This window comes from Sabethes cyaneus, chromosome 3 (assembly GCF_943734655.1).
Source record: "Sabethes cyaneus chromosome 3, idSabCyanKW18_F2, whole genome shotgun sequence".
NCBI classification, from domain to species: Eukaryota; Metazoa; Arthropoda; class Insecta; order Diptera; family Culicidae; genus Sabethes; species Sabethes cyaneus.
In genome coordinates, this window is record NC_071355.1 from 37,101,076 (window position 1) to 37,128,660 (window position 27,585).

Consider the following 27,585-nt stretch of genomic DNA (forward strand, 5'->3'; position numbering starts at 1 on the left):
GCAGACGGCCGGTCGCTTCTGCTCGATGTTTTTCAAAAGCATCCAATTAATTTTCTCAAACCAAGCATCGATCGGCCGTAAGCCCTTTCCCGATCCCGAGTGCAATACTGCAATTCGTGCCGGCAATTATATAAATCACCAAACCAGAGTGCAATTTGTTGGGAATTTTGAATTTTAAAATATAGTTCCGACTTTCCTCTCAATCGGGAGATACGAGAAAAAAATACGAAAATAAAACCGAAACATCAGCATAAATTCCAACTGACAGTCGAACCAGTTTAAGGCACCCGGCCAAACGACACACTACATTGTTGCTAAAGCTAAAGTGCTTGCAGGATGTTTGCAATCCCACACGTTTAACTACGAGCAACAGCAGCAGATGAATTTGAATAAATTTTTCCGATCGGCATGTGCCATACTGGTTGTTGTGTAGGTACGTACAGACGAAGAAACCGACCAATCCGGCGGACACCGCCACGCCACGCCGGCAGTCGATAGTCGACAGGCAGACGCGGTGAAACGAAATGGCTTTCCAGTCATCCAGCCAAAACCACCCGCCAACCCTCAACGGGATGTGGGATCAATGCGGGAAATGCAAACAATTTGCTTTCTGAGCAATTTGCCATTGCGCCAATCCCGAGCGATCCTGATCCCGAGGTGGGATGTTGTATTTTTTATTTTGTTTTTGTTCACTTTCCTGCCTTACGCCACTTGCCTGTTCTTACGTTTATTCTTGTGTGGTACATGTGTACCTACGGGCGAGACTGTTGCAGTGGAAAGTGAAAAGCTCATAGAGGCCCAGTGTTGGCAGATCTACGGATTTATCCGTAGTTCTACGGATTTAGTATCTAGTATTGTTCTTCTGAGAGAAAGAAAAGAACGGAATAATGAAGAGGATTTGCTCTAACAAGTGGAAAATTAAAAAGAAAAGATTTACGTTAATGAATTTTTTACTTTGATGGCAGATAGAACTCTTCTAATCTAATCTAATCTTATACTAACGCAATCAATTCTGTAATGCATTCTGGTAAATGATGATTACTTGAATCAATCATTTTCCTTGTCAACGATTAGGCCAACTGCGCAGCATGTGCCGCAGAGAGAATTCCAAGGAATCAAGTGGAACCAGCAGAAATAATATCTAAGTCCATTCAACTCCTTGAACTTAAGACGAAGGAAACAAGCGTGAACGTCTCGTATCAACCGCTTCCTATGAAATATATTTACAATACAATCGTTGGGAGTATCTAATCTAGGTTAATAAATGTTAAGTGTTACTCCCGATCCTCGGGTATGAACTAATTGCATTTAGACCAGAAGTCAGGCTGCATTTGACCAATGATGTAGCGCCTTATTTCGCTCTCTGAAAATAGATTAAAGACACCAACTACCAGAAATATTACTTTCAATAATATAACGCTTGAAAATAGAGTCGTGTAGTTCAACGGTTTCCTAAAATTACAGTTGTATGATGAGGAACTGAAAACCACACGACTCCGCACCTCCTACCTTGGCTTCACAATTATACAAATTGGAGTATTTGCAGGTATGGCCACGTGAAGGTGCTAAGCAGGGGCTTGGGATGGCTACAACTATGTTGGGCGCTTATTCCTAGTTGCCTTTCCCATTTCATTCCCTTTGATGGCAGATAGAACATTAGAAATAGTTTAGTTTTCTAGGTGGGGTTTGGCAAAAAATTAATTTAAAATTATTGAACACAGTAAAGTGGCGATGAAAAGACAACTAAAATACGAAGAAAATATAGTAAAAAGACGACAAACCGCCGCACAATGAGCAGAATCGACCGAAAAAATGTTAAGGGTAAGCGGGGCAAGACCGCCCGGCTAAGCAAAACCACCTGTATAAAAAAAAGTTGTAGCTCAATTTCTAATTTATCTGCTTTAAATGAACAATTGAACTATTACCTACATGTAAAAAATAAAAACATAAATATCTGTAATGATTTTCTATTTTTTATTGCGATTTGGAAACACGTCCAAAAAATAGAGTATTTTTTCCATGCGGGGTGAAACACGCCCACTAACGGGGTAAAACCGCCATAGCGTATAACTTTAACAATATTCAACCGATTTTAATGAAACTGGTGGCATTGGATTCATGAATTTATCTAATTTAAACAAACTGAATCAGTTTGCTATCAAACAATACATGGATCCCCGAGATTCGCAAGTTCGAAAGAGTGTCCGGCAACCACTCGTATTGGAAGAATATCAGTAATATAGGTACCAGCAGTCTTGAAATTGATACCGTGTAGTTTCCTTAGACAACAAGATGGATCGGGTTAGGCATCCTGGAGTCAATCTTTAAGGACTAGAGAGGATCTAAGATAAAATATAACAATATGGGTATTAAAGTTCCTGCAATTGATCCGGTAGGTCATTTTTTGACATTTCAAATTGTTCTGATTGATAAAGCAGATACATATTACTTTTCCATTGCTAAGATAATTTGCTATATTTTCATAAAAAATATGTTTATTCCATGTTATTTGTTCCAAGAGGGAGGAATTATTAAAAAAAGCTATATCCGAGAAAACAAGAAAATGTCCATAGCGCTCGCAGGGAAAATTGGCGATTTAGATTTTTCCAAACAGTCTACCAGCTATAAACTAAGCACATTTATATTGTTTTATGTAAATCTGAGATTCTTTAGTCCAAACTATGCAATTATTTTAAAAATCTCCTTATCGCACTAGCATTATACACCACGGTCTTGCGCCGTTCGTTGTGGGCGGTTTTACCCCCAAATGACCGATTTACACATTTCACTATTTATTTCAACAAAGCTGCATGAACAGTTACCTAATTTAGGTACTGTCGGATGAAGACAGGATCAGAGAAGCGATGTGGGTTGGATTTACTAAAAGTTTTAACGTTTTGAATAAAATAAACCCTAAGTTCTGCGGGAACAAAGTTATAAAAAACGAAACGATTATAACGAAAAATCTATTTTTATTTATTTCTCCGATGGTTTATACGATATTGCTGTACAAGGTATTGTAAAATATTGCGTACGCATTCAGTAATATGACTGTCATCAACATTTAACACCAATTTGAGCAAGGCCCTGTAAAACCATGGTGGGCGGTTTTACCCCGGCGGGCGTTGTTACCCTGTTTACCCTTACTTATTGTTGCCACTGTTTCTAAGGAGTAAAAAGTGATTTTTCTTACGTAAAAAATCACAAGAAATCGATTGGTGATGATTTCAACGCGCGGAAATAACAAAAAGTAGCTTATTTTGCCCCATTTATCCCTATTTTCTAACAGTTTCGAAAGAATCATGTACAAACTCTCACTAATTTGAGATCCTATAGTAAGGAAAGTAGAAGTGCTTTAGGAAAAAGGTAGATGAACAGTTTTAACGACATAATTTCCCATTTTATTCAAGGATTTTGTCAAAATGCCAATTTGCTACTTCTACCAGAGATTTTCAAGAAGGCACGCCTATTGTGCAGGTTGAAAAGTCAAAAGGTCTAACGACGATCAAATTTTTCACTAAATTGTCGTGTAAGAGAGTGTTTTGCCTTGTTTTACCCTACTATAACTTGTACTGGAATCTGGGAATGTATTGATAGCACAAGGAGCAACTGTAAAAGTGCTCCGATTTTGTTCAAATTTGGTGTGTTTGTTCCTAGACGAAAAATTTTAGACCCATATTTTAAATTTGACGCTTGGGGTGCCCCTGAGTTAGGGCGTTTTTTCGGTCGATTCTGCCTACTGAGCTATGGCGTAATTCGACGAAAATGTGAAAAAATGACAAAAAGACGAGGAAAGGGTGATAAAAACACATGAAGACGATAACATGAAAACGCCGGAAAAATACCAAAACATTAAAAAACGTAAAAAAGACGAGAAAATAAGCAAAAAAGACGATGAAAAGAAGACGAATATACGACAGAAAGACCCCGAAATAACGATGAGAAGGCAGTGAAAAATGTGACAAAAAACAATAAAAGACGGTGAAATGATAATAAAAGACGATGAATAAATAACGAACAAGAGAAGACTACTAAATCATAGCGAAAAGACACCAAAACTGCAGTAAAGCACGTCAAAATGAGAAAAATTACATCGTAAAACGCGCTCAAAATGCCAAAAACGACAAACTGACGTGGAAAATACGATGAATAGATGGTCAAGAAATGGCCACAAAAATACGTTCTTTATAACCAAGTTGCTGGAATCTTTGTCCTATTTGCATAAATCAATTGTACTCTTTTTACGCGGTAATTTAAAACTGTTGAACACAGCAAAATGGCGATGAAAAAATGACTAAGATACGAAGAAAAGACAGTGAAGAGACTACTAATCCATGGCCTAAACACGACGTAAATGTGAAGAAAAGATGACGAAAAAGTGATGAAAAAGTGGCGAAAACATGACGAAAAGTTGATAAAAAGACATGAACATGATAACATGAAAACAACATCAAAACATCAAAAAGTGTGAAAAAGACGAGACAACATGCAAAAAAGACGATAGTATACTACAGAAATATGACAAAAGAATGACGTAATAGCAGTTAATAGACAACATTTCTGATGTCCCAACGACAAAAAGCGCAATAAAAAAGTGACAAAAAGGCAATAAAAAAACGGTGAAATGATGATAAAAGACAATGAATAGAAAATGAATAAAACGAAGAAGAGGAGAGAAATGACGTATCTGATGCGAAGAATGATAAAATTGCATAAACTAGAAGATTTCTATTGATAGACCAAAAATATATTGAGTTGCCATGCTCTTGCGATTGCCGGCCGAATGTTTTACTGATTAAATTACTGCCGCGCTCATATATTAAGCAGCCCAATACCTGTTTTATTCTCCCAATTCTATCATTCTATCATAAGATAGAAATAGGCAGTCTGCTGCCAGACGTCGCTACGGCAAGTTTAGTGACTTTACCACCACCGGATGTGTTTTTTCCTTTTTTACTCGTATTTAACTCTGTACTAGGTCAAGACGGAAACTCTTTAAATAAAATTAGATGATCTAAAAAATTTCTATATAAGGTACCCCATGGCAAGTGAGATTTAATTAGAAAAATGACTTTCGATTTACATGAAATGAGTCTATTTGAAGAATTTGAAAAATCATGGCGGCAGGTTCCACTTGCTTCTTACTGTGTCAAGTGGGATCTATATTCAAATGTGATTAAAAAACATGAAGTGACAGAAAATTGAAGCGTGCGGCAGTAGTTTAGTCCGTAAAACATTCGGCCGGCAACCGAAAAAGCGTGGGTGTGAGTCCCACCTGCCACTGCACAACTGAATATATTTTTTTCTCTATACATAGAAATTTTCCAGTTCATCCAGTTTTATCTTTCTGCGCACCAGACATTTCCTCACCTTCCAAAAAATAGGTTCAGCAGGTATCAGCATCTTTGGCTCGAGCGGCACGTTCCTCAAAATGCCGTCGAAAAAAGTGACAAAAATGCCAAAAAAAGACGAAAGCACGGTGAACAGACAGCAAAGAGAGCAGGAAATGATTACAAAAATACGACGAAAGATGACGAATACAAAGAAAAGACAAGTACAATACAAAGAAAAGAAAAAAGGAGGATAAAAAGACGTCGAGAAGACAGTAAAAAGATGACGAAAATACGAAGGAATAATGACGTGTTATGGCAAGTAGGCAAAAAGACGAAATAGACCAACCTTGTTTTTTTGTCTTGACCTTGTAATAAGTTCAGGCAAGTAATTGGTTTGTTTGTATAAGTTCAGGCAAGTAATTGGTTGTTGTTGTGGTTTGTTGAGCCAGGAACTGCGGAGACTAGTTATAATTTGTTCTTGGACAAGAGGCTTCATTCGCACCTAGTATCCAAGTATACAAGCCTAGTAGACCAAGTATCATCCTTATAACCAGCCCCGGCCACAGCTTTCATGGTCGGTAAAGCAGATTCCAGCACAGAGTGAGATTGTGTACCTGTGTATGTATGTGTTCCTTGCCATGGCAAGAGGCTTCCTTGTTAGTAAATGCAGAATTCAGTAGGAAGGATGTGGAGGGGCCTGAGAATAAACCCATGATCTACTAAGATTTTAACCCACGACCACTCGCTTGACAGATTTCCGCTCTTCATCCTTCACGCATGGTCCCATTCTTTTTGGATACTATCAACATTTTTGCTTCATTACTTTCTTCTATCGCCCCCTCCATTGTAAAAAACTATCGCCCCCTCGATTGTAAAAAACTACCGTTATAAAAAAGACGAAAAACGCCAAAGAAATGACAGTAATATCAAAACAGATAATAAAACATGGAGATGATAAAAAGACAGCAAAACAGCAACAATAAATGCCGGAAACGGCTACAAATGACGATAAAAAGAAGCCATTAAAAGCAACCAAAACTGAACAAAAGACGATAAAAAATAACGGCAAATTGTTGAAAAGAGACAAATAAACGATGTAAAAAGTAAACTGGCACCTTTACAAGGCGAATGTTGAAGAGAACGAAAAGTGCCTGACAGACGTTAAAAAGACAACAAAATTGCTTACTTGTAAATAAGCACAAAAGACACAATTTGATGTGATCTATACGGATTCAAAGGCTGCGTTCGATCGTATAGACCGGAAAATACTGCAACAGAAAATTTCGCGACTTGGTGCATCTCAGAACTGTACGAAATGGCTCAGTTTCTACCTAGGTGGCAGAGTTCTGCGTCGGCAGCTTGACTTCTGCTTTTCTTCCCGGTTTACCAACCCCTCCGGTGTACCTCAAGGCAGTAACATGGGACCTCTTCTGTTTTACTGTTCGTGAACGGTATAGCTTTGCTACTTCGAGTTAGATGCATGCTGATGTATGCAGATGACTTGAAATTATATTCAATGGTTCGTTTCAGGCAATTGGGTTGGTTTGTTGGTTGGTGTAAGAAAAATTGGCTTGTTAGCAGCATCGCAAAATGTCAATTGATCTCTTTCGATTACGGTTTGCTTTCAACTACTAGAAAAATGAATATGTACTCACAAGACTCGACCATATCAATAACCTTCGGGTACTGCTTGACACCCCAAACTCACCTTCAGTTTACATCATACCATGGCAAATTCGAAAGTTTTCCGACAACTCGGTGCGGATCTGCGTGTCGAACAGGAGCAAAAACGTTTCCTGGCGCTTGTCTTGAGGGACTTACCTTGGTGCGATCCAGTGAACCCAGCGCCGTATCCCGATCGTTGTTGTTTTTATTGAGTCTTCAGACATTTGACCAGCGTAGAAAGGTTCAGGTTGAAAGGTTGAAAGCTTTTTTGAGTTCAATGAACCGCCACACAAGTTTGTTCAAAACGTGTATTATGTTAGTCTTTTATAAGCTTAACCCTGAAACATTCAATAAGACAATCCATGTCAGTTAATTTTTGCAAATAAACAAATAAACAACATAGACCGCAAAAAGACGTGACCAAAAGACGACAGAAAAAACAAAAAAACACGAGTAACTAAAGACAAAAGAGTAAAAAACTAAACGACGAAAAATGAGTTCATCTTTTAAAAACAAAGACGAAATACCAAGAACGAAAGTCGACAGTAAGTGTCCTTGAATAATTTAAGTCCAAATTTAAAATATATTTTTGGTCGCCAAGCAACAGTTTATGAAAGCAAACTGTGAGTTGCAGAAAGAAAGTTATTATTAATCGGTTTTCATGTTAGAATGCAACTAAAACGGTTTTGCAAGAAACTAATATTGACTAATCGAATATATTCATTTGGTTTAAGCAACTGGTTTTCAAAAATTGCAAAATTTTCATACATATTAATTCTAGCCACTAGAATGCGTGCATATAGCAATGATGCTATACGCACGCTAAAATTTAATGCGCATATGCTACACAGCCACGGAAACTGCTGTAAATTTGGTCGCTGTAAATCAACAGTAAAACTTTACCTTTCTCTAATATTCATTATGTTTTCAAGATCATAAATTTGTCTGCATGATTTAGCTTTTTACGTAGCAAGCTTCATGCTTTATAGCTTTGTCGAAGAAAGCGAAAAGCTTCATTCGGTTATTGCGGTTGTTGTCAAGCAGCAAAAAGCATTATCGGTTTTATTACTGCTTTCAGCCAACCGTAATAAACCTACTTGAACTTATGCCTGACTCTTCAAAAGGTTATAAAAACCTTCTAAAGAGTGGGCCTCTTAGTTGGAAGAAAGTTTTATACTGGTCATCAGAAAGCTCCAGTGGAGTTCATAGCCGCTATTACCGGTTTTATAAAATTGGTCATGAAAACCGCTAGAGGATCGTAATAAAACTTAAATTGCTGCTTGGGCTTGCTTCGGTCATAAAAACAGACGGTAAAACTATGGATTTTTCTTCACCAAAACTGGCAACGCTGCGACACAGCTGAGTTACGGGGAGGAATATGGTTGAGCAGCAAAACCGGCATTCAACATTTTTAGTTTCTGCGATTTGTTTCGTAGGAAAATGTTCCAATCCAATTGTTGATTTAGTCTTAACAATGTTTTTCGCTTGAGCGTGTTTTAGTTTGTAATTTTAAAATTACCGCAAAGTGATTATGGAAGGAGTGATTATTTTTAAAATAAATACGATTGCTTATCAATCTATTTTGTTGGTAAACAAATTTACCACCGACCGTTCGAGCAGAGCATTTTTGGCTAACCCTAAATGGTGATTCATAAACAGCAACGCGCTTATCGAATCAAAACCCGCATGAACAGCTGGGTTGGCCACTCGCGATAATTATTATTGTAGATAATCACAGCGAACCCACAATCCGGAAACAGGCACGTTTCCAACCGGCAATCATTGGCCCTCAATTTACGCCACAGCACAGCACTAGTGGCAGCACGAACCAGTTGTTATTTTTTTTTACCAGAAGACTTTAATTGTTTGATTGAAGCGCTTATCTACATATCTCAGTGTAAACCAAGCTTAACCGTAAAACCACAAATCACAATTAAATCACGTATAATCAAAAAATGCCAAATAAAACAATAATAAAACCTATATTTATCTATCACTAGTGAGTTGTATGTTTATCGTTTAGCTCTATATATTATATATATGTATGACATTCTGTTTTGTTATCAATTTACCTTCGCGTGTTGAATCCTGCGCGCTCCTGGAAAAAGGATTTCAGTTTACATATGCTCTTTTAAGTACGCATTACATATCCAAATAAACATATACTCGGCGTGTAATTATTAGGTGTTTAGCAAAATATTGTACAAATAGGCGAGCAGCTCGGCACACATTCATTCGCACTTGCGAGAGAGAGAGACAGAGAGATGAGACAGTAAAAATGGCAGCAAAATTTTATTGGTTTAGATACAGACTCAGTTTAATAATGATAATAGGCAGCACATTTTCGCCATATAACTCTTTCGGTTGAGCAACAGCTAATTGATGGTTAATTAGTACCAGATGATATTCATAATTTTATTATTATCATGCCGGAATTTAAAAAAAATAACCGCTGTATAGTCGGGAACCGTTGTGTTATTTTGTTTTACAGTCGCGCTTATACAGCGAGGTTAATTATATTCTCGTTTTTCATATTCCTGTTGAAAATTTATTCCATTTCCGTAGGAATATTTCATTTTCACTCGTTATGTTCCGATGTGCCCACACACGCACACACGCACGTGCACACACACACACACATTCACAAAAGAGCAGCCAGCCCTCAGAGCAGGGCGAAATGAGTTGTTATTTAAGCACATCAACAAAGAAAGGCCGTGAAATCGAAAACGAATTCAATAGCTGTACTTAATTGGAAAATGGCTTTTTGCGAACCTCATCTCAGCCAACAATACATACCGGATGAAAGGCAATATTGTTTGTAAGATCATTAATTTTTCTGTTTACGAGGCAGTGTCGACTTTTCCCCCTACCCTAGTTGTGCGTATTTTATTTTTTAATTTGTTGTTACAGAGTTCCGTTTCGCGGTTCAAAAAACATTATCAGTTTTATCGGTTGTAATTTTCCGCTTTTTTAAATACAATATTGTTGCGTTGCCAACCGTTAATTGGAGTTGCTCGGCTTTAAAAAAACATTTTAGAAATCCATCCCGCCCACGAAACACTGCCTCCAGATTAATGCTAGTATTCCCCGCACACGTATAAATCAAACAACCTATTTTGCTCACGACACATTTAGTAAACATACCTGCTTAATTTGCTCAAAAGTTAGAACAGAAAAAATCACTGCCATCAACGACATTGCTCCGGCGTTTTTTGTTCCATGAAAAAAAAGAAAAAAAAACAAACGACTCTTGAACCCCAGAACTCAGCTAGTTTCCTCCAGCGGGAAGCAAATTATAAACTAAGCTAGTAATTACCGCAAATTTTGTACAGAACAAGCGAAAAGGCTAATACAATTCGATAACAAACAAAAAAAAACCGCAACATAGTAAAGAAACTTATAATTGGTGCTGTAAATCGTAACACATGAAACAAAAAAAAAACAAAACAAATGCCGAACTATTACAATTACCTACTTTTGAATAGATAAAATACTCTCGCAGCAAACAAATGAAGTTCGCCAACTTATACAGCCAACCTAAGTCGACTTGAAGAAACTGTTTATTTTTTTTCTTCCTAATACTACTTAACGGATGAAAGTTATGGTAAAGTTAAGAGCAAATAACTATAAATAAATAAGTAAGTCAATGAAACGATAAAATTAATAATCCTAGCGCTAGAGTAGTGGTAACCTAGATAAATCAATAACTGATCAAAAATATGATCACATCACAGTCGGAGTCGAAGGAGGTGGGTGGGGGTGAAGCACCACAATGTAAAAGAAAGCCAATCGGCTCCCCTCCCACGTAACACACACACACACACTCTGTAAGCGGTAAGCCCTCCCTAAAAAAAGCTATTCAACGCGAAAATCCGAGCAACTACTTTTTAGAAGAAGCATTAGATAGGCGTATGAATAAAAGTTATAATTTAACAAAGAAAAAAACAAAGCATTTCCTAGCAGCCACACATTGAAAAGCACTACTTAGTGTGGCATCGCGACATGCAAAATTAGTAGGGTCAAATCGAACAACAGCAACAAAACAACAAACCAAGTCTCAGAAAGTAGAAAACGAAAATCGGCTCCCGCATTAAAACGAGACACAGACAGACACAGAGAAAAGCAAAAGCAGAAAAAATAAAACAAAACAAAAATATTACCTTAAGCCATCCAAATAAGAACGGAAAAAACGGATTCAATAAAGGACGGAAATTTGCGACAGAATTGTTTGTTGAAAACAGTGAAATCGGTTTTGTTGTTTTATCTCTTCACCTCTCGGTACCGGCCACTAATTGTTGGCACACAGACGGTAAAAAGAAAGCAAATGTCCCGCAAAGCGTCGCCTACCGGACGGACGGCTCAAGCTCAACTTGGTGGCGAAACTGAGCGAAATGAAACGAAACGAAACGAAGCGAAACGGTTTGTTTCCCCTTTTACATATTAACCAGCAACCAACCAATCAACCAATCAATCAATCAATCACCCTGACGTTTTGAGTTGTTGATTTTGAGTATGCATTTTGGTTCTTACTTATTTATTTATAATTGTTTGGTCAGTTAAAGCTCTTGAATACGAATTTACGTACCTGCTCCCCAATTCCTGGTACATTACCCTCTGGTAGCCAATGGCAACCACCACGACTGCATTTGTTTGCTTGGAGTTGTTTTATTTATTCACTGATTAGTTTTGTTTGCTCTAGAATAGTATTTAGGTTAAGGTTTTATTTATTTATTTTAAGATTAAGTTTTTGTTACATAGCTTAATGTTGCATTGTTTTACATTTTTCCGTGGTCATACTCATTTACCAAAGATTGTATATATCATACGTTATCGATTATGTTGCTTTGAGTTTAACCAAAACTAACCAACTGCTGGTTAACATTGTATATTGTAAATAATGTAACGCTTCAAAGTAGATACTAATTAATAGGTAATGCGCATTTTATTCAATTAAAATTAGTTTTGCAGGTAAGTGAATTTAAAATATAACCTCTACCTTAAATAGTTGAAACATAACTCCATGACTAGAAGCTTTGATACTACATTCTGACAATTATTAATACAGGCTGACGGTGTCACAATAATACAGTTTCGAAGAAACTTTGACTTAAAAATCTGACATAGTCGGAATACCTCCTAAGCTACGTCAGTATTTCAACTAATTTGTGTCTTAGGAGCTACCCAGGTAACCAATAAGCATTACCAAGCCAATTCAAATGCGAGGCAATAAGCATTTCCGTCCCGTTAAATGCTACTTAAAAACTACTTTGGCATAATATTCAGCTGCCTAAGTGCTAACTTGCTGCTTAGAAAGCCGACACTGCTCATTTGCTGCTAATTACTGGCAAGAAATATTCAAATGGAATTTTGATTTACCACAATTTACAACAGCTATGCAGTCAAAAAGCTAATATAAAGCGACTTATAGACAATAATACTAGAACTCCCAAAAAATGGATGATTTACGGCTAATGTTAATGCTAATTGGTTATCTGCGTACTCACATATAATCACGCGTTCGTACAAAAATGTGACACTCGATAGTTTACTTTCGTACTATTTAACCCTCTAGTGTCCAAGTTTTTTCTTGGTTTTCGAGACTTTTTTAACATACGTAAGCAATAACTGTTTCAAATTAACATTATAAATCAAAGCATGCATTTAAAATGGTCTGTCTGGCTGTCCGTATGTTCCTTATAGACTCGGAAACTACTGAACCGATCGGAGTGAAAATTTGCATGCAGGGGTTTTTGGGCCCAGAGAAGGTTCTTATGATAGTTAGAGACCCCTCCTTTCCCTAAAAGGGGGGGCTCCGATACAAATGAAACACAAATTTCTGCATAACTAGAGATTTAGATCAAGCAAATGGAACCAAATTTGGCTTGTAGGTGATTTTGGAGTCTTGAATCTATTTTATGATGGTTAGAGACCTCTCACCCCTGTGGTAGGGGGATAAGAACTCTCATACAAATAAAACAAAGTTTTTTGCGTTAGGGGAAACAAGGGAGACTTGATCCCCATTTTGTTTTATGTATATTTCTCAAAAGTCCACTAGAACAAAACCCTGGGTTTTCAATTTTTCGACAGTTTACAATACAGCTTACTGCCTACAATTTATCAGTTAGTGATACGTAGCGCTAATCAAAAGATATGGGATATTTTGGAAAGTACAGAAAATTGTACATATTCAAAATATGCGGGAGACTTGATCCCCAGTTTAGGCACAATTGATCCATTTGCAAATATATATTTTTAAAGCTCAACTTTCATTTGGAAGTTTTATTAAAATAGTTCATGTAGTATCATTATTTAGTCTACAACAGCTTAATTCAAAAATATAAAAAGTATTTAGAAATCGTTAAGTCCATCGATCTGTAAAAGTATAGCTTTGGACATATTTTATAATCTGCGACGAGAACTTTTTCGTTGGGTTTGAATTTTTGAAGCATTATATTTTTCCTGTTTAATAATCAGAGCAGCCTCCAGCTTCAATTTCGTTAGTGCATCTGTAAGGATGTGTATCTCCTCGTTTTCCTACTCTTCGCATATTTTTACGTGGCGATGCCTTTGGAAATGGTTTTATATCTACAGATGTTTAGATAATTGTATTGTTCGGAATCATCGGGTACCAATGATTAATAGAATTCTTCAAAGAAGATGAGTTGTTTTGTTTAGATAAATACTTCCGTCCGAGCGGTCTTTCTTCTTCCTTGTAAAATGCACGGGTTGCTCCTCCATAGTCCGGTTGCTAAATGATCTTTTCAGAAGCATTTTTTCGTTTTCTCACATATCGCTTAAGTGTCATTACATTCAAGTTGAACATTTTTGCAGTCGTTCTGAGCGGATCTCCGGACTATTCGTGATTTTTACATGACGAATGTTTACGATATGAAGAATTGTTCACTTTATTATTTACGACATAACGGATTCCAAGCTCTTCAGTTCCTAATAAAAGGATTAAGTGTCACTGAAATTATGTGGATCAAGTGTACCTGTCGTAGTAAGTTTTACTGAAAATTAATTTTGTAAAATATATACAAGTTTTATTGCAAAATGTATATAGTATCAATGAATACACATGTTTAGCTAATTTTTTGTTTGAAAAGCAATTAAAAAATTTCAAGACAGTTCTCCGTAGCCAAAAAGTTGGACTTCACTAAAAAAAGAAGTATAGAGAATTATTCCGTTGCAAATCTTATTATATTATATTTTCCTTGCAATGTAAAAATTTATTACATTTTTGTTTTGCAATTTTGTTACTTGAATGAAATGTACAACTTTATTTTTTTCAGCATAAAAAAAACATTGTATTTACTGAGAAACAATGAATGGATCAAGTGTCCCAAGGGATCAAGTCTACCTGGTCTCCCCTACTCAAAAACTAATCGAACTCGAGAAATTCGAGACTCTTCCATAAAACCACGCTTCTTTGTTCAGCATACAGTATTTCAAGTGGTTTACAAGTTTTAAAAGTGGCTATTTTCACATCAAAACAGAAAGCGTGCTGTGCTGGTGAAGGGAAAGATTTCAAAAACTAAGCATTAGAGACCCTCCTCATTGAAGACTCGTATCAAATACAAGACGAGCTAAAGATAGCACTACTCATGGCATAAACAATTAGGCACTACAAACAATCCATCTAATTACATTGCATCTATCTCAAGATTATTTCGATTCAAGATGATGTTCTTATCAAAAGACTCTGAAATATGATCAAAATACTGCATTTTAGGCTCATTTATTTTGAACTGTTTAAAATTGGCGACCCTGGATTAGTCGGTTCATAACCCTAACATTTAAAGTTCTTTTGTTGAACGTCTTAGGGGGAAATGGAATAGAGAAAGATGAAACTTTTCTTTTCATTTCTCTATTTATTTATGATTCTACCAGGTTCTAATGCCTCCGATTTACAAATTTTATCGTATTTGTTTCGAACTGATAACAATCCGATTCGAAGCATAAACCTATGATGTAACCTATAAGTCGGGTGCGAAATGTGTATCTGTCTAGTCTAGACATGTCCATCATGTAGGATTCCGGATTCATCGTTTCCTTCTTGAGGGCCGTCTGCACCAGAGTTTTGCCTCATTTACGTCTTCCTGTTATCATTTCCTCAGTTCTTCCTCGGATTCAGGCTCACCTACCATCATCTGTCACGTATATCACATCTTCACCGATCTGGCTTCGCCAATTCACTTCGTCAGCTTCTTGATCGTAAGGAAAAACTTTGCCTACCAACACTTCAAAGCTTCATCCGCTGAAAGCTACATGGTCTGTTGAAATCTGGCACTTATGAATCCTGGTTCTCCCTTCATTATTGTTAATAAAATTTCGTTGTTGAGACAGCGTCCAGCGTCGACATCATCCATGGCCTTCTCCACTCTTTGTACCATACGTTCCCACTCGCCGCCCATATGGGGCGCGGATGATAAGGATGTTAAGCGACCATTTCGTGTTTTTTACGAGTTGGGAAATCTGCTGAGCACCTTAAAAGATACGGTACTATTGGACACCTCGCATCCACGCATTCGCGACACGCGGGGGACTCCGCATGCCCGAACTTGTGCAGATACTGTCTAAAACAATCATGCCCTGACAGAATCTGTGTCAGGTGGAAGTTGACTTCGCCGTGGTGCCTGTCGACCCACATCCAGGATAAGTCGATGTGTCCACGGGCCCTTTGTGGAATCAGACCGTGCCCGCTGCCATGTGGTCATCGAGGCCGATCTTGTGGTACTCCGTATGCCTCTAGTTTCACGCTGGTTGAAACACTCTACGCCCTCGCTGATGATGATGCCAATAGTCATCATACCCGCTAAGACGCACATATGAAACTGTGCGATACGCACTCGCCACTTTCAAGCACATGAGACGATAGGTACTTTCCAGCTTACCTACGTAGCTTTTGGTTCCTAATGCCCTTCTGCAACAGGTTGATGACGAGAAGCAAGCTTATCCAGAACACCCACTTTTCGAAGTGTTCGTCAAGAAACAGAACCGGCCATCCGCTTTGTCAGGCGTCGTTCTTCGATTCTCACCAGCAAATTTCCATTTCCGTGACAACATTTTCTGTTTACGTACTAATTTTCACTGGATTTATGCTTTTACAGATTACTTCCGGCGTCCCTATAATGCAGTGAAGTTTTCCACGGTAAAGGGAAACTCCATAGAAAAAGTAAAAGCTCTATCCACAATCCCAACTGTCCATTGATACTATCCCAAGTGACCATTTTATATCAATTTCCGTTCCATTTTATATCCGGTGGCTGGGCATCCGCCCAGGTTCGATCACTTTTACTCAGTTTTGACTCATTTAACAATTTAACAGTCTCAGCCAAGCAAAAGTTGAAAAAGTTCCGATACAAGTGACTAATTGTATTGGAGCTCATGTCAATGAAGTACATTGAGGGCGATCATGAGGTCGGAAGTTGGTTTGTTCTGTGAATAATTCCTAACGGTGCGAAGCTTTTACGTGATCAATGCGTGATTGGTCTATCGTTGAGCCATTGAGCCATTAATCGGTTGACACATCGTGTGCATAAATAAGAGTAATTGCGTCGGATATTACTAACAGCAAAAGTCCTAAGTGGCCACCTTGTGTGCACAATAAACGAGCATGGTTTGATCCCACGAATTTTTACAAACTCTATTCTGGGCTAAAGATGCGATTTCAACCGCTTGAATCTTTTAATCCATCACCTCACAAAATCCTGAACTCACAAAAGTAAAAAAAAATAACGAATGATTTGATCTTCCTTTTCTATTTTTCGGAGTAATGTGTGAAAACTTTTATCTTCTTAGAAAGAAAGAATCCAATGCGTAAGCATTGGAGCATTGAAGCATTCCTAGAAAGTGACGAATTGGAAAATCTCACAAGAAATCTCAATTCTTAGAACACAACCCGATAAAATGTTACTACGTGTACTTAAAGATCCAAAAAATCCAAAGAAAAATTCGGGCCTTTCACAATAATACCGTCAATGTCTTACAGTATGGTGGTACGGGATGGTGGAATAAAATGGTCACCAAATCGGTTTCAATTGTCTAATTTTTTATGAAAGTGCAGTTAAAAAGTCTCATTTTGACTACTAAATGTTTCTCTTACGTCAAACCAAAGCTGATTTTGGTCACAAAAAGTACAAAGGTTCATGCCTAGTGGCACGGGCGCAGGCTTGACGTAGGACTACGAATGTAGAGCAATTCGTCTCCCAATGCTAAAGTCGGTGATTTTTGTACGAATTTCATATACAGATGCCCAAGTTGCATATTAAAGGATTGTGTTCTTACATGTGAGAAATTCATAATTTCAACTCTTCAACTAATGTAAATGGTGGACCTGAAAAATTTCAAATTTCTGACTCGTGGTGTCCATTGTCTATTTGCGTCCTTCAGATAGGTTATTGGTGTGTGGATTAATGGTGGGAATACTGTTTACCGGACAAACGCTACTGGTAGGATCTGTAATCAAGATAGACTTTTATGTTTATGAGGTTATGTTATGAGGATGTTATGTGTCGCAAGCTAGCTGCTTGCTGATGTATCGCCAACGAAAGCCGCTGACCGAATGACGATGCGCACCGTAAGACAAGCAATGTTTCAAATACAACCTTTAAAATTATACCACGGATGTGACTCGAAAGCTGCTTGCCGGATGTGTCGCTAAATCAAAGCTCCGACCGAATGACGATGCGCAGCAAAAAGCAAGCGGAAGCAATGTTTCAAATACAATCCTTCCTGCCGATGTGTCGCGACCGAATGACGATGCGCAGCAAAAGGCATAGCAGCCAAACCATATCGATCGCTGGCGAATGAGTCGATGGATTCTTCGGTTCGTTGGCGACTCGCTTGATGAATTTGGATGTCTTCGTTGCCTTATCCGGGGAAGCAACAACAGCTAGAGCGTAAATTAAATACAATCATAAGGAAGCTTAGCCCATTGCTCATCTCCAACATATTTCTGTCATCCGTGCTAAGTGAAGGGGAAGAATAATTCCAAAGACGTAATTATTGTTCACTACCGACCGGACGGGTCGGCGGGCCAAATCCGAATCGCTTTATTTAAAAACCACAAAGTTAATTCTTACTTGCTAAAGACTATTTTCCCTAAGGAAACTCCTCCTCCTCGAGGAGTCCTATTCTGCCTAGCGGCAGACCTCACACTGTCCGTTGTTACCGTTCGTAACATTTATATTATATGTTATTTAATTAGTTAAGGGTAAAGTTTGTCAGATTTATTATTTATATAAAGCCTCCGGAGCGCTTAAGTAAATACGGCCAATTCAGATATACACTCAACAAATAGGGCTAGAATTAAGCACACATGACACTACACGAAAAACGATTAAATAACCGGTTCGATGTCAGTTCAGTGGGTGGTTGAAAAGGAAGTAAAAGGAGATAGCAGAAAATGAAGAGATGGCGATAAAAGGTACTGATGGCGATAAGCTTCCTGATCTCCGCCGTCATTTTCTAACTAACTGTCGAGCGAAAAGCTTGTGTGTGGACGAAGGCGTGAAAATAGAAGAAAAGTTTGGAAAAGCTGTGAGTTAGTTTATAGTGCAAAATTAATAGTAAAAGTAGAAGAGAGTCGAATCAGGTAAAATTAGTTTATAAAACCAAGCGAAAACCTAAATACCTGCGCGGAATATCGCAGCCAAAAATCCTGGTTACACTGGATATATCTATTCACTCTTCACTTAGGACCCGTAATAGGAAGCTGGAGCCTACGAGAGCCCACCAGATTGGCCCCGTAGGAATATTTCCGGCAGATAACGAGCAGCCGTTAGCCTAGTAAAAGGCGAATTACGTCCCAAGACTGGTAACCAACAAAGCGGCGGGCCAATCCGATCTCCGATTAGCCATTCACCACGTGTCATCACTGAGCCGCTGAAAGCGGTCTCCAATAAAACACTGCGACCTCCCCGTGAGCCCACGGCGAGGCAAAGCTCCGTCAGCATAGGATCGCATGGGTATATAGGAGTAGCGTCCACCCGGCGACAACCACGTGTCATCTTGCTTCGATCGAGAACTGCCAGCCGAGGAAATCTGTAGCCGCGACGGTACGGGGATTGTTCCGTGAAGCCAGTGGTAGGTCAGAAGCACCCTTGGAAAGTCCAGCTGAAGGAAATCGTCATCCTCACATCATCCTGTCATTGTTAATGACCAGCCTACCAGGTAATGGCGTCCACCGAACCACCCACATTGACCACACTTACATTAACACTCACACACAGAATAATGTACATGTTAGGGATTATTAAAAGTTTAAATTGTATCCACTAGCTTTTTCCTTGCGCATACACACTCATATCACAGTCCTGATTAACGAACTAGGCCAGAGCCGACCTTGAGCTGTTAGAGCCTCACGCTCGTGCTCGGGTGTGAAAAGAGGTCGTGAGCACCCACCCCAGACGGTCCCCAGTGGTTCGACCAGGGACCAGGGGTATAGTAGGCGGAACCCCTCTGGTTCCGCCAGTAACACCGTTGAGCTTCCCTCTCGCGCATACATTTTAGCCCCACGCGCGGGAATTTTGTTTTTTGTCAACAAACAGTTCCGCGCTTCGTTGTTTACCTTAGTCGGCAAAACTGCAATACTTCGCGCAACCTCGCATTTGTTTTGGGAACTGTTCGTTGCAGCAGGTTAAGAAACTTGCGCGTTCATTAACCTAGAATGGTGCAAAACGCGCTGTTTTTCATCGGAGTATTTTGCCCTACCGGCGCCGTCGCTCGATCGAGTCACTGACCGGCGCGGGTAATCGGATAAAATGCGGAGTTTATGTTCTTAGCCGACCGGGGTTGATTCATCCGGGTTCGGCCAGATGTAAATGCGTAAATGTAGTGTTACAGCGGGAAATGGGGGTCGCTTCATAAGGAAGCATTGACGTGGGAAGACGAAAAAATGAAAATAATGAAAAGATGATTTGTCATCTAATATTTTCTCAATTATTAAACGTCTGTTAGGGAAATATATAATCTACTGTGTTGTACTGGACTTTATAAAAAAATTCCAATCGATTGATACCAATATCTCTAGAATCTATTGACGGATGACTGAGTTATAAGCGTGCACGTTACATGTTCCCTTTTCGTTTTTCTGCTCCCCCATATAGATCCGTCCATTACATTTTCCTTAAATTAGTCCAAATCAAATTTTTCTCCGTTTGCTTTAATTACCAGTCGAAACGCATTACAGCTGGCACGCACGACATCCTGAGGTATTTCATCCCAATCTTCTCCAAAGGGTACTTCAAAGTCTCCAAAGTCAATCCTTTGGTGCTCCCTAGTTTGCCTGGCATGTAGCCCCATGCGTAGAAGTCGAAAGGATTTAAATTAGGCGAAGAGGTAGGCCACTCTTTCAAAGAAATAAAATGCGGAAAATTGTCCTCACACCAACCCTGTGTAGCTTTCGCCTGGTGAGCCGGTGCAGAATCTTGTTAGTAGGTATGTTTAGTGTTGATTTTAACACCAGGTTCAATGAACATTTTTTTAAGAAACATCCTCATACAATCACCTTGGAAACATTCTGGAACTTTTGAACAGCCCATTTGTCCCGAGAAATATCAAAAAGATGTACTGCATATATCCGGTCATATTGCTGGTTGTTGTGATCCTGTAACAGGAACATGTTTACGTCCGAAAATCTGTATTTCACAATCATTCTGCCGCTTGAGCGACTGTCGACATCTGTCAATCTTGCAATCTTCTGCTTTTCAGTCAAACCATGCACCCGTAGTTTTCTGTGTGAAATCAGTCGAAGATCATCTTTCAAAATATTCTTCCCAGTGTTTTGGCCATCTTACGTCCAGAGTCATCTGATTTCCGTCGAATTCGCTCTCTTACTCGTTTGATGGATTCCGGTGTCCTTACAGTGCGTTTACGGCCAGGTTTGGGGAGTATTTCCCTAGAACCGGTTTTCTTGTGCTTAACAGTACGAAAGACAATTACAACGACTCTTAAACGAATGAAAATTCAAAACAAACTTGCAAGCTATATTGACATTTGAGTATACTCTAATCTAAACGAAAAATATACAGACACATCTGTGATTAAGTCATTTTTAATTAAACACGTGCAAAAACCTTCAGTCCTTTTTCGCAAAAAAGTAATTCGGTTGCGCCGTCGCAGCTCACTCCTCACCGAACCAAATCACTACTGATGCTGGGCGACAGTCTTGTCAATTCACGATGTAATCTCGAATGTTTCTCATAATGAACGAGCGTAAACGCGATCGTTTCATTTACTAAAAAGTTCCTCCACTGTTGAGATTTTCCCATCAATCTACAATCTCCATTTACCTTGACAAATGTCGTACCGCAGTTTACGAACCGATTTTCACTGGATTTATGCTTTTACGGATTACTTCCGGCGTCCGCCAAACCATGGGAAAACGCCAAAGAAAAACCGGAAGCTGAACCTGTTGTACCAGCTTTACCTACTGTCCCAACTATTCATACTATCCAAGCTGTCCCTTGTCCTTATTATCCCAGCTATCCATCGATCCTGTCCCAACTGTCTATTAATACTGTCTAACATTCATAAACGAATTTACGTGTAAATTGATTCGTTCGAGCTAAAACTTAGTTAAGTCTTCTCAAAATGGCCGTAACGTGTATAAACTCAGATTATGAGTAGGTTTTCAGCCAACAGTTGGTTGAAGGAACACAAAATTGTGTTATTTGTCACAGTGAATAATTCAATTATTGGTAGCAAGTAGCGCCAAAATTGATCGCATTTTCTACTCAAAATCTGAGTTTGTACACTTTAGGGGCATTTTGAATATTTTGAATTAAGTTTTAGCCAAATCCAACCTATTTACAAGTAAAGAGGTACATTCAAGAGTGCAACAGTCAATATTCTTTCAATTTTCTTTGCATGTTATACTCACTTTCTGTCCACTTTGTTAATTTTATGTCAAATCTCTGTTTATTTTTTCCCGTCTTTTCTTTTTTATTTTATTTTCATTTTGAATCCATTTCGTACCCATAGCTTCGTCAACTTTTTTGGAATTTTTCCATTGTGTGACTGTTTCCGGTCTATTTTCGTTCATACTGCCCATTCTCTGTCACTTTTTGTGGTTAGTTATTAATTATTTTCTGGTCATTTCTCGACTATTTTCTGTGCATTTGTTGTTTTTTACGGTCCATTTTTTTCTTTCTGTTTCTTGAACAATTTCTCTACATTTTCCTTCCATTTTTTATACATTTTCTGTTAATTTTCAATCCATTTTTTATCAATCCCTTCTCTTTCAAGATTCTATTCTTTTTCTATTAATTTTCCCTGTTGTGTCTACTGTTAGTCCATGTTCTCTCTTTTTATTGTCCAGTTTCTTTCCATTTTCTGTCCTTTTTTGTCTATTTTCGGAGAAATTCTGTTAAATTTTGTCTTTTTTGTATTCGTAATCTGTTCATTTTATGTCTCAAAAAAGAAAGGTCGTACGTTCAAAACTTGCTGGGATACTCACTATTTAGATACCCTGTTTTGACGTTTATTGCAAATTACGTTTTGAATAAAATTGTAAAAATTACGATTACTCGCAGACTTCAATAAGATCCATCAAATCCTAAGATTTTTAGACATATTAGTCAGGTATCTTGTTTGAAAATATTAAAAAAAAATCTCTTTTTTCTGAGTTTTGCAAAACTTTATGACCCCTAAATCACATTAATCCATATTCTCGCCTTAGGAAAGCTTTGTTTTGATAGCCTAAACTGTCACTTGAAAGGTGAACTTTCGGTTTTCATGTCGTAGGGCTATTTTGAGACACTCTAATATTTATTGACAATGGTTTTAGATTCGATCTCGGAAATCCGAAAAAACGATTATTTTGGTACTCTGAATTAAAATCTGGTCGGAATTACGTGCGCTCACTGTGCTGCCTTACATGATCAGAACCATTGATGAGCGTCATTTGGATTACCGAAGTGAATGTCCAATTTTTTTTCTATTTTTGACTGAAATTTTATCCCATTTTACGCAGAAATTAAGCTTGTTCAAACGATTGAGAAGTTTTATTTAAGACTTGTAGAGTGTGAAGCTTTCAGGGTGGCAACTGGATACGAAAAACCAAATTCCCTGATTTTTCCAGGTTTTTCTCGGTGTTTAATAAAATTCTAGGGTTCATATTGCGATATAATTTTAACTGAAAATGTGTATCAATGAATTTCGATCATTGAATTGTTTATTAATCTACGAGGTATTGAGAAAAATTTCCCCACATACTCTATTTCCTTAGGCGAATTCTTCAATAACTTTCTCTTATTCTGCCGACCAGCAAATTACACTCCTCCCGTGAGTTCCTCATCTGTTCTTTTTCCCGCGCAAGTTCGCAAACTCAGGCGCAAGCGGCTAGCTCTCAAACCCGCCGTGATGCTTTTCTTGCCAGCCACGCGGAAATGTTCGTATGTTTAATTTTCGTTCTTCGAGCCATAAGCCATGCAAAAAAGCAGTTTAATTGAGCTAATTTTTAATTTCGCTTTACCACTGGTGGCTGTTCTACTTTCTGACCAACGCGGTTTATTTCACTTTGCATGGTTTGATCGAGATTTACTCTTCCGGGTCCAAGATAGAGCCAAAAATTCGTAACGTGGAAGGTAGGGTCGCTACACCCGCATTTCGGTTACAACTTGTTATAACTGTATGGCAAGTTTATGAACTGCCGTGAATCAGAGGAATTTCTCCAACATTTTTCTCGAAAACCGAATTTCGCTGCGGTGCCACTGACATTTACTGCGAATTGTGTCACATGCCGCAAAATGTCCGTCCTGAAACTACTAAATTTGTTATATCACTTCACTTGTCTCGCAGAATAAGGCCCTTTGCAAAACACTGAGCTAATTATCGATAACCCAATCTATCGCTTGTGTGCCGTACTTTTTTATCTATTTCTAAGTGTTCTTGACTACTCAATGAATCGATTATTGGGGTTGTTTAAAAAATTCCCTAATTTTGTTAAAAATTCCCTGATTATTCCAGGTTTTTCCAGGTATCATTTCAAATTCCCTGACAATTCCAGGTTTTTCCAGATAGTAATCCCAAGGTGACTAACCTTGCGTAATCCTATATCAGTTTTTCCACAATTTGAAATTTTTTATGTTAACATATGGATTAACAAATGCGACAAAAGTTATAAAATCGCCACCGATTTTTTTCCCAATTCGGTTTTCCATAAAAATAAAAATGTGATATGAATGACATATGAAGTAGAATTTATATCCTTACGTAACGACAATCAAGATAGATTTTATGTATGAAATTGTAGCATTAGTTACAAGAACGATATAAGAAACATTTATAATCTCTATAGATTAAGTAGAAGAAAGTATATATTGCCTGTATCTTGTAGCTTCGTTTGTGGAACGTTTGAAGTGCGCATAGTAATTTGCCTTTAATCATAGCTTTAAAACATTATTAGACTGGAATTTACGTCATTAAATGGTGGTGGGGGGACGTTATTTCCTCGCAAAATAAAACTCTGGACTTTCACACATTCATGTTATCGCCCAAGGGAACCATCATGGCATGAGCGCACCATCTGCATATTAAAATCAATGGTTTGTAAATGTACTTTTATCTGCATGCTCACACATAGAATAACCCACATTAACGCTACCATCGCATTACTGCTTTCTATTTACATTCGAATCGCTTGCTACATCCGCTCCGGTGATGGTGGTGGTGATGGTTGGTGGTTGGTGGTGGGTCGCAACCGGTCTTCATCTAACCGAATCCGTAGCAGTCGCCGGCCAATAAGCACAAAACCGAAAAACCGGTAAAACCCATCCAAACTCCGCAAACGGCCAATGGTTAGCAATTTTCAATCGAATGCAAACGTTCTTCTTCTAGTGTGCGGTTCGGCGTCCTACTTTTACAACGGGCACTGCTATTCGTCCTGTCCGGCCAGTACCTATCCCTCCGATGGAGCCGTCGAGCCAGCAGCAAGCGAGGCAGAAAGTGCCATCGTCGAGCAGAAGCCACTGCCGATCGGTTCATTACGACGTCGACGTCGAGGTCCAGATAGTGCATTCCGGTTGGCCGACAACAATGGCACTGTCGATAATTTCAACAATTTAGATGACGTTCCACTGGTGGAGGAGGTACGACCGCACAAACGTGACACCAAGCCTCAAACTCGCCAGCAGCACTGCAGCCCGTGCCATTCCACTTGTCTGCAATGCATCGGTCCGGAGGACTACGACTGCACCGAGTGTCAACCGGAATTCGCTTTCACCGTTACACCCTCAAACATTTCCCAACACCAGCGACGATGCGTCTCCATCAATGGCAAACATCAACTGCCGGTCGCGTCTGGTTCAGGTGAAGCAAATAAATCCTCGACTAATGCCACATTATCCGCCTCGGACCCGAACGATAAGCGCTGGGTACTGACCGACTACCTCATTATGATAACTGTCGTTGGCATGACACTGCTGGTGTCCTTTGTGGTCATCTATCTGCTCTGGATGCGATGCTTCCGAGGCGTGCTACTGCCGGGCGGCGGCAACAGTCTGGCGGGTGCAGTGGCCGGCATTAGCGGTGATTATCAGTACAACCGGGTGCAAACTTCCGAGAACGGCGACGAGCCCTCTTACGCGCAACTGGTGCGAGACGAAATCGAGCGGACACTGGCCGAAAGCTCCAGCGACGAATCGACGGACACCGCGGCATTCATGGCGAGGGGAATCATCGCACCGATAGAGAGATAGAGTGAGCGAAATACAGCGCGCGGCCGTTTATCAATCCTATACCAACGTTCACAATTCTACTCTCATACCAAGATTCACACTAGCTTAGTGGGGTAAGCAACAGCATTTATGTTTCCCTCTTGCCTTACGGTGGGCAGCTTACGGTAAGGAAGGTAAGGCTTCGCGCTGGTAGAGGTCAGCGGAAGTATGATTTTAACCTACCTAATAGAATACTAAATGAACAATTTTATCTACGTCTGTAAGTGATAAAAGTTTAAATAATATTGCAAAGTTTTTTGTGTGTTGCATATCCGAAGGCCATTATTTTTTAGATAATGTGGTCTCTTTCCGAATGGCATAACCTTTATTTGTACCAATTCTGTTTGAAATAGCTATTAGTGTTTTAAAACCATTAAATCCATATGTTTTTAATTTATTAAACCATCGAAGATGGATGAAAAATCAGTTAAAAATTTAATTTGAATTTCTAATGCCTTTTATTTTGATAGTACTTTTGGTTTTGCGAATCTTTGTAACAATGCTACTTCTAGAGTGCGAAACTGTTAACAGTTCAAGCTGTTGGCGAACGCAAACCGAGGACCTTTGCGCTAAACGTCGTTAAAATAAATAGGAAAAAACAAAGGTCCGAGACGGCTGCCTTGTGGAATTCCGGAAAAAAACAATAAACACGGTCATCGAAGCAATTCATTCGGTAAGAAGTAAGTGTTAATAAATCGAGCGCTTGACCACAAGTCCATGTTGCTCATCACCGAAGTACTGTTTGACGAACAAAGAGATGCGAACAAGCTCGACGAGTTTCAATAATGTGCATAAAATAGCAGAAAAGCGGATTTCCAAACAGAAGGGAAATAACTAAGCTAATTGATGAGCCAAACAGACGTCGAATCAGAGCATCTAAGGCATATCAATACAGTTTTGTAGACAGATTGAAGAGATAGCTTTTTAGTTTCGAAACTGCCCGCATGGTCATAGGTTTAGGAACGCTGCCTAAAGACTGCATTCGGATTAAGTGAGACACATTAAATTTAAAATAAGTTTTCTTCAAACATTTAGGGAATAAACAACCTGTCATAATGATAGGTTTCTACTTCCTTGTTTTGTTGCACTCATCAGATTTTTGGCAATGCAATACATGGTGGGACCGACTTCTTTTGATACTCTTACTCATTGTTATTGTTGTTCTCCAAAATCGCCAACATTTTCTCCGCTTCCAACGTTTTACGAGGTCTGCCCTTCTTGATGGCCCAAAATTCCTCAATCGGGAAAAGTTAGGCCGAGTTTGGTGGACTGACTTCTTGATTGTTTTCTATGTGCCAGTCTAAAAACCGGCCGTGTGTAGTGGCTGGATGGCAAATCGTCTCCATGAGGCCGCAGGATGAACTACAGGCGCTTCTGGAGGCACACGTTCATGTAGATTTGCCCATTTATTATACCCGTCGTGGCATACGGCTGGCTCATCTTGGCGAATTCGTCCACCTTGCTCTTCCTTACCTTCTCAGAAACGATCAACCATGGGGGCTCCGTAGCCACAAGGTTACCGAGTCTGCTTTGACAAGCGAGTGGTCATGGGTTCGAATCTCAGTAGGATCAGGCCATTCGATGTCAAGTGACTTTTAGCATGGGTTTTTCTCAGGCCCCTCATTGCTCTTCCTTCATGCTGAATTCTATGTGACCCCCATAAAAGAAAGCTTGACAGTGCAAAAAGTCACTCTTATAGTTAAATCACTGACAAACTGACATGACACTTAGAAGAAAATCCTTTAAAAACCATCATCCTGCACATTTTGCTTGCACACTAGCACCCTCTGTTATGCATGTTGCGGAGTAGCTTGCATTTGCAGGGTTTTATGCTGTAGGGTTTTGTACATTTGAATGGTTTTATACTG

At 39.0% G+C, this 27,585-nt stretch overlaps 1 protein-coding gene across 5 annotated transcripts in view; it reads left to right on the forward strand.

Moving 5' to 3' along the window:
* LOC128743980 (furin-like protease 1) overlaps positions 1-25,951 on the forward strand; it is a 570,474-nt gene extending 544,523 nt beyond the window's left edge. For all 5 annotated transcript variants that reach the window (XM_053840695.1, XM_053840696.1, XM_053840697.1 and 2 more), the window contains exon 13: positions 24,840-25,951. In XM_053840695.1, the coding sequence (XP_053696670.1) occupies positions 24,840-25,699 (860 nt within the window). In that variant the 3' untranslated portion in view covers positions 25,700-25,951. The remainder of the gene's footprint in view (positions 1-24,839) is intronic.
* The last annotated feature ends 1,634 nt before the right edge of the window (positions 25,952-27,585 follow it).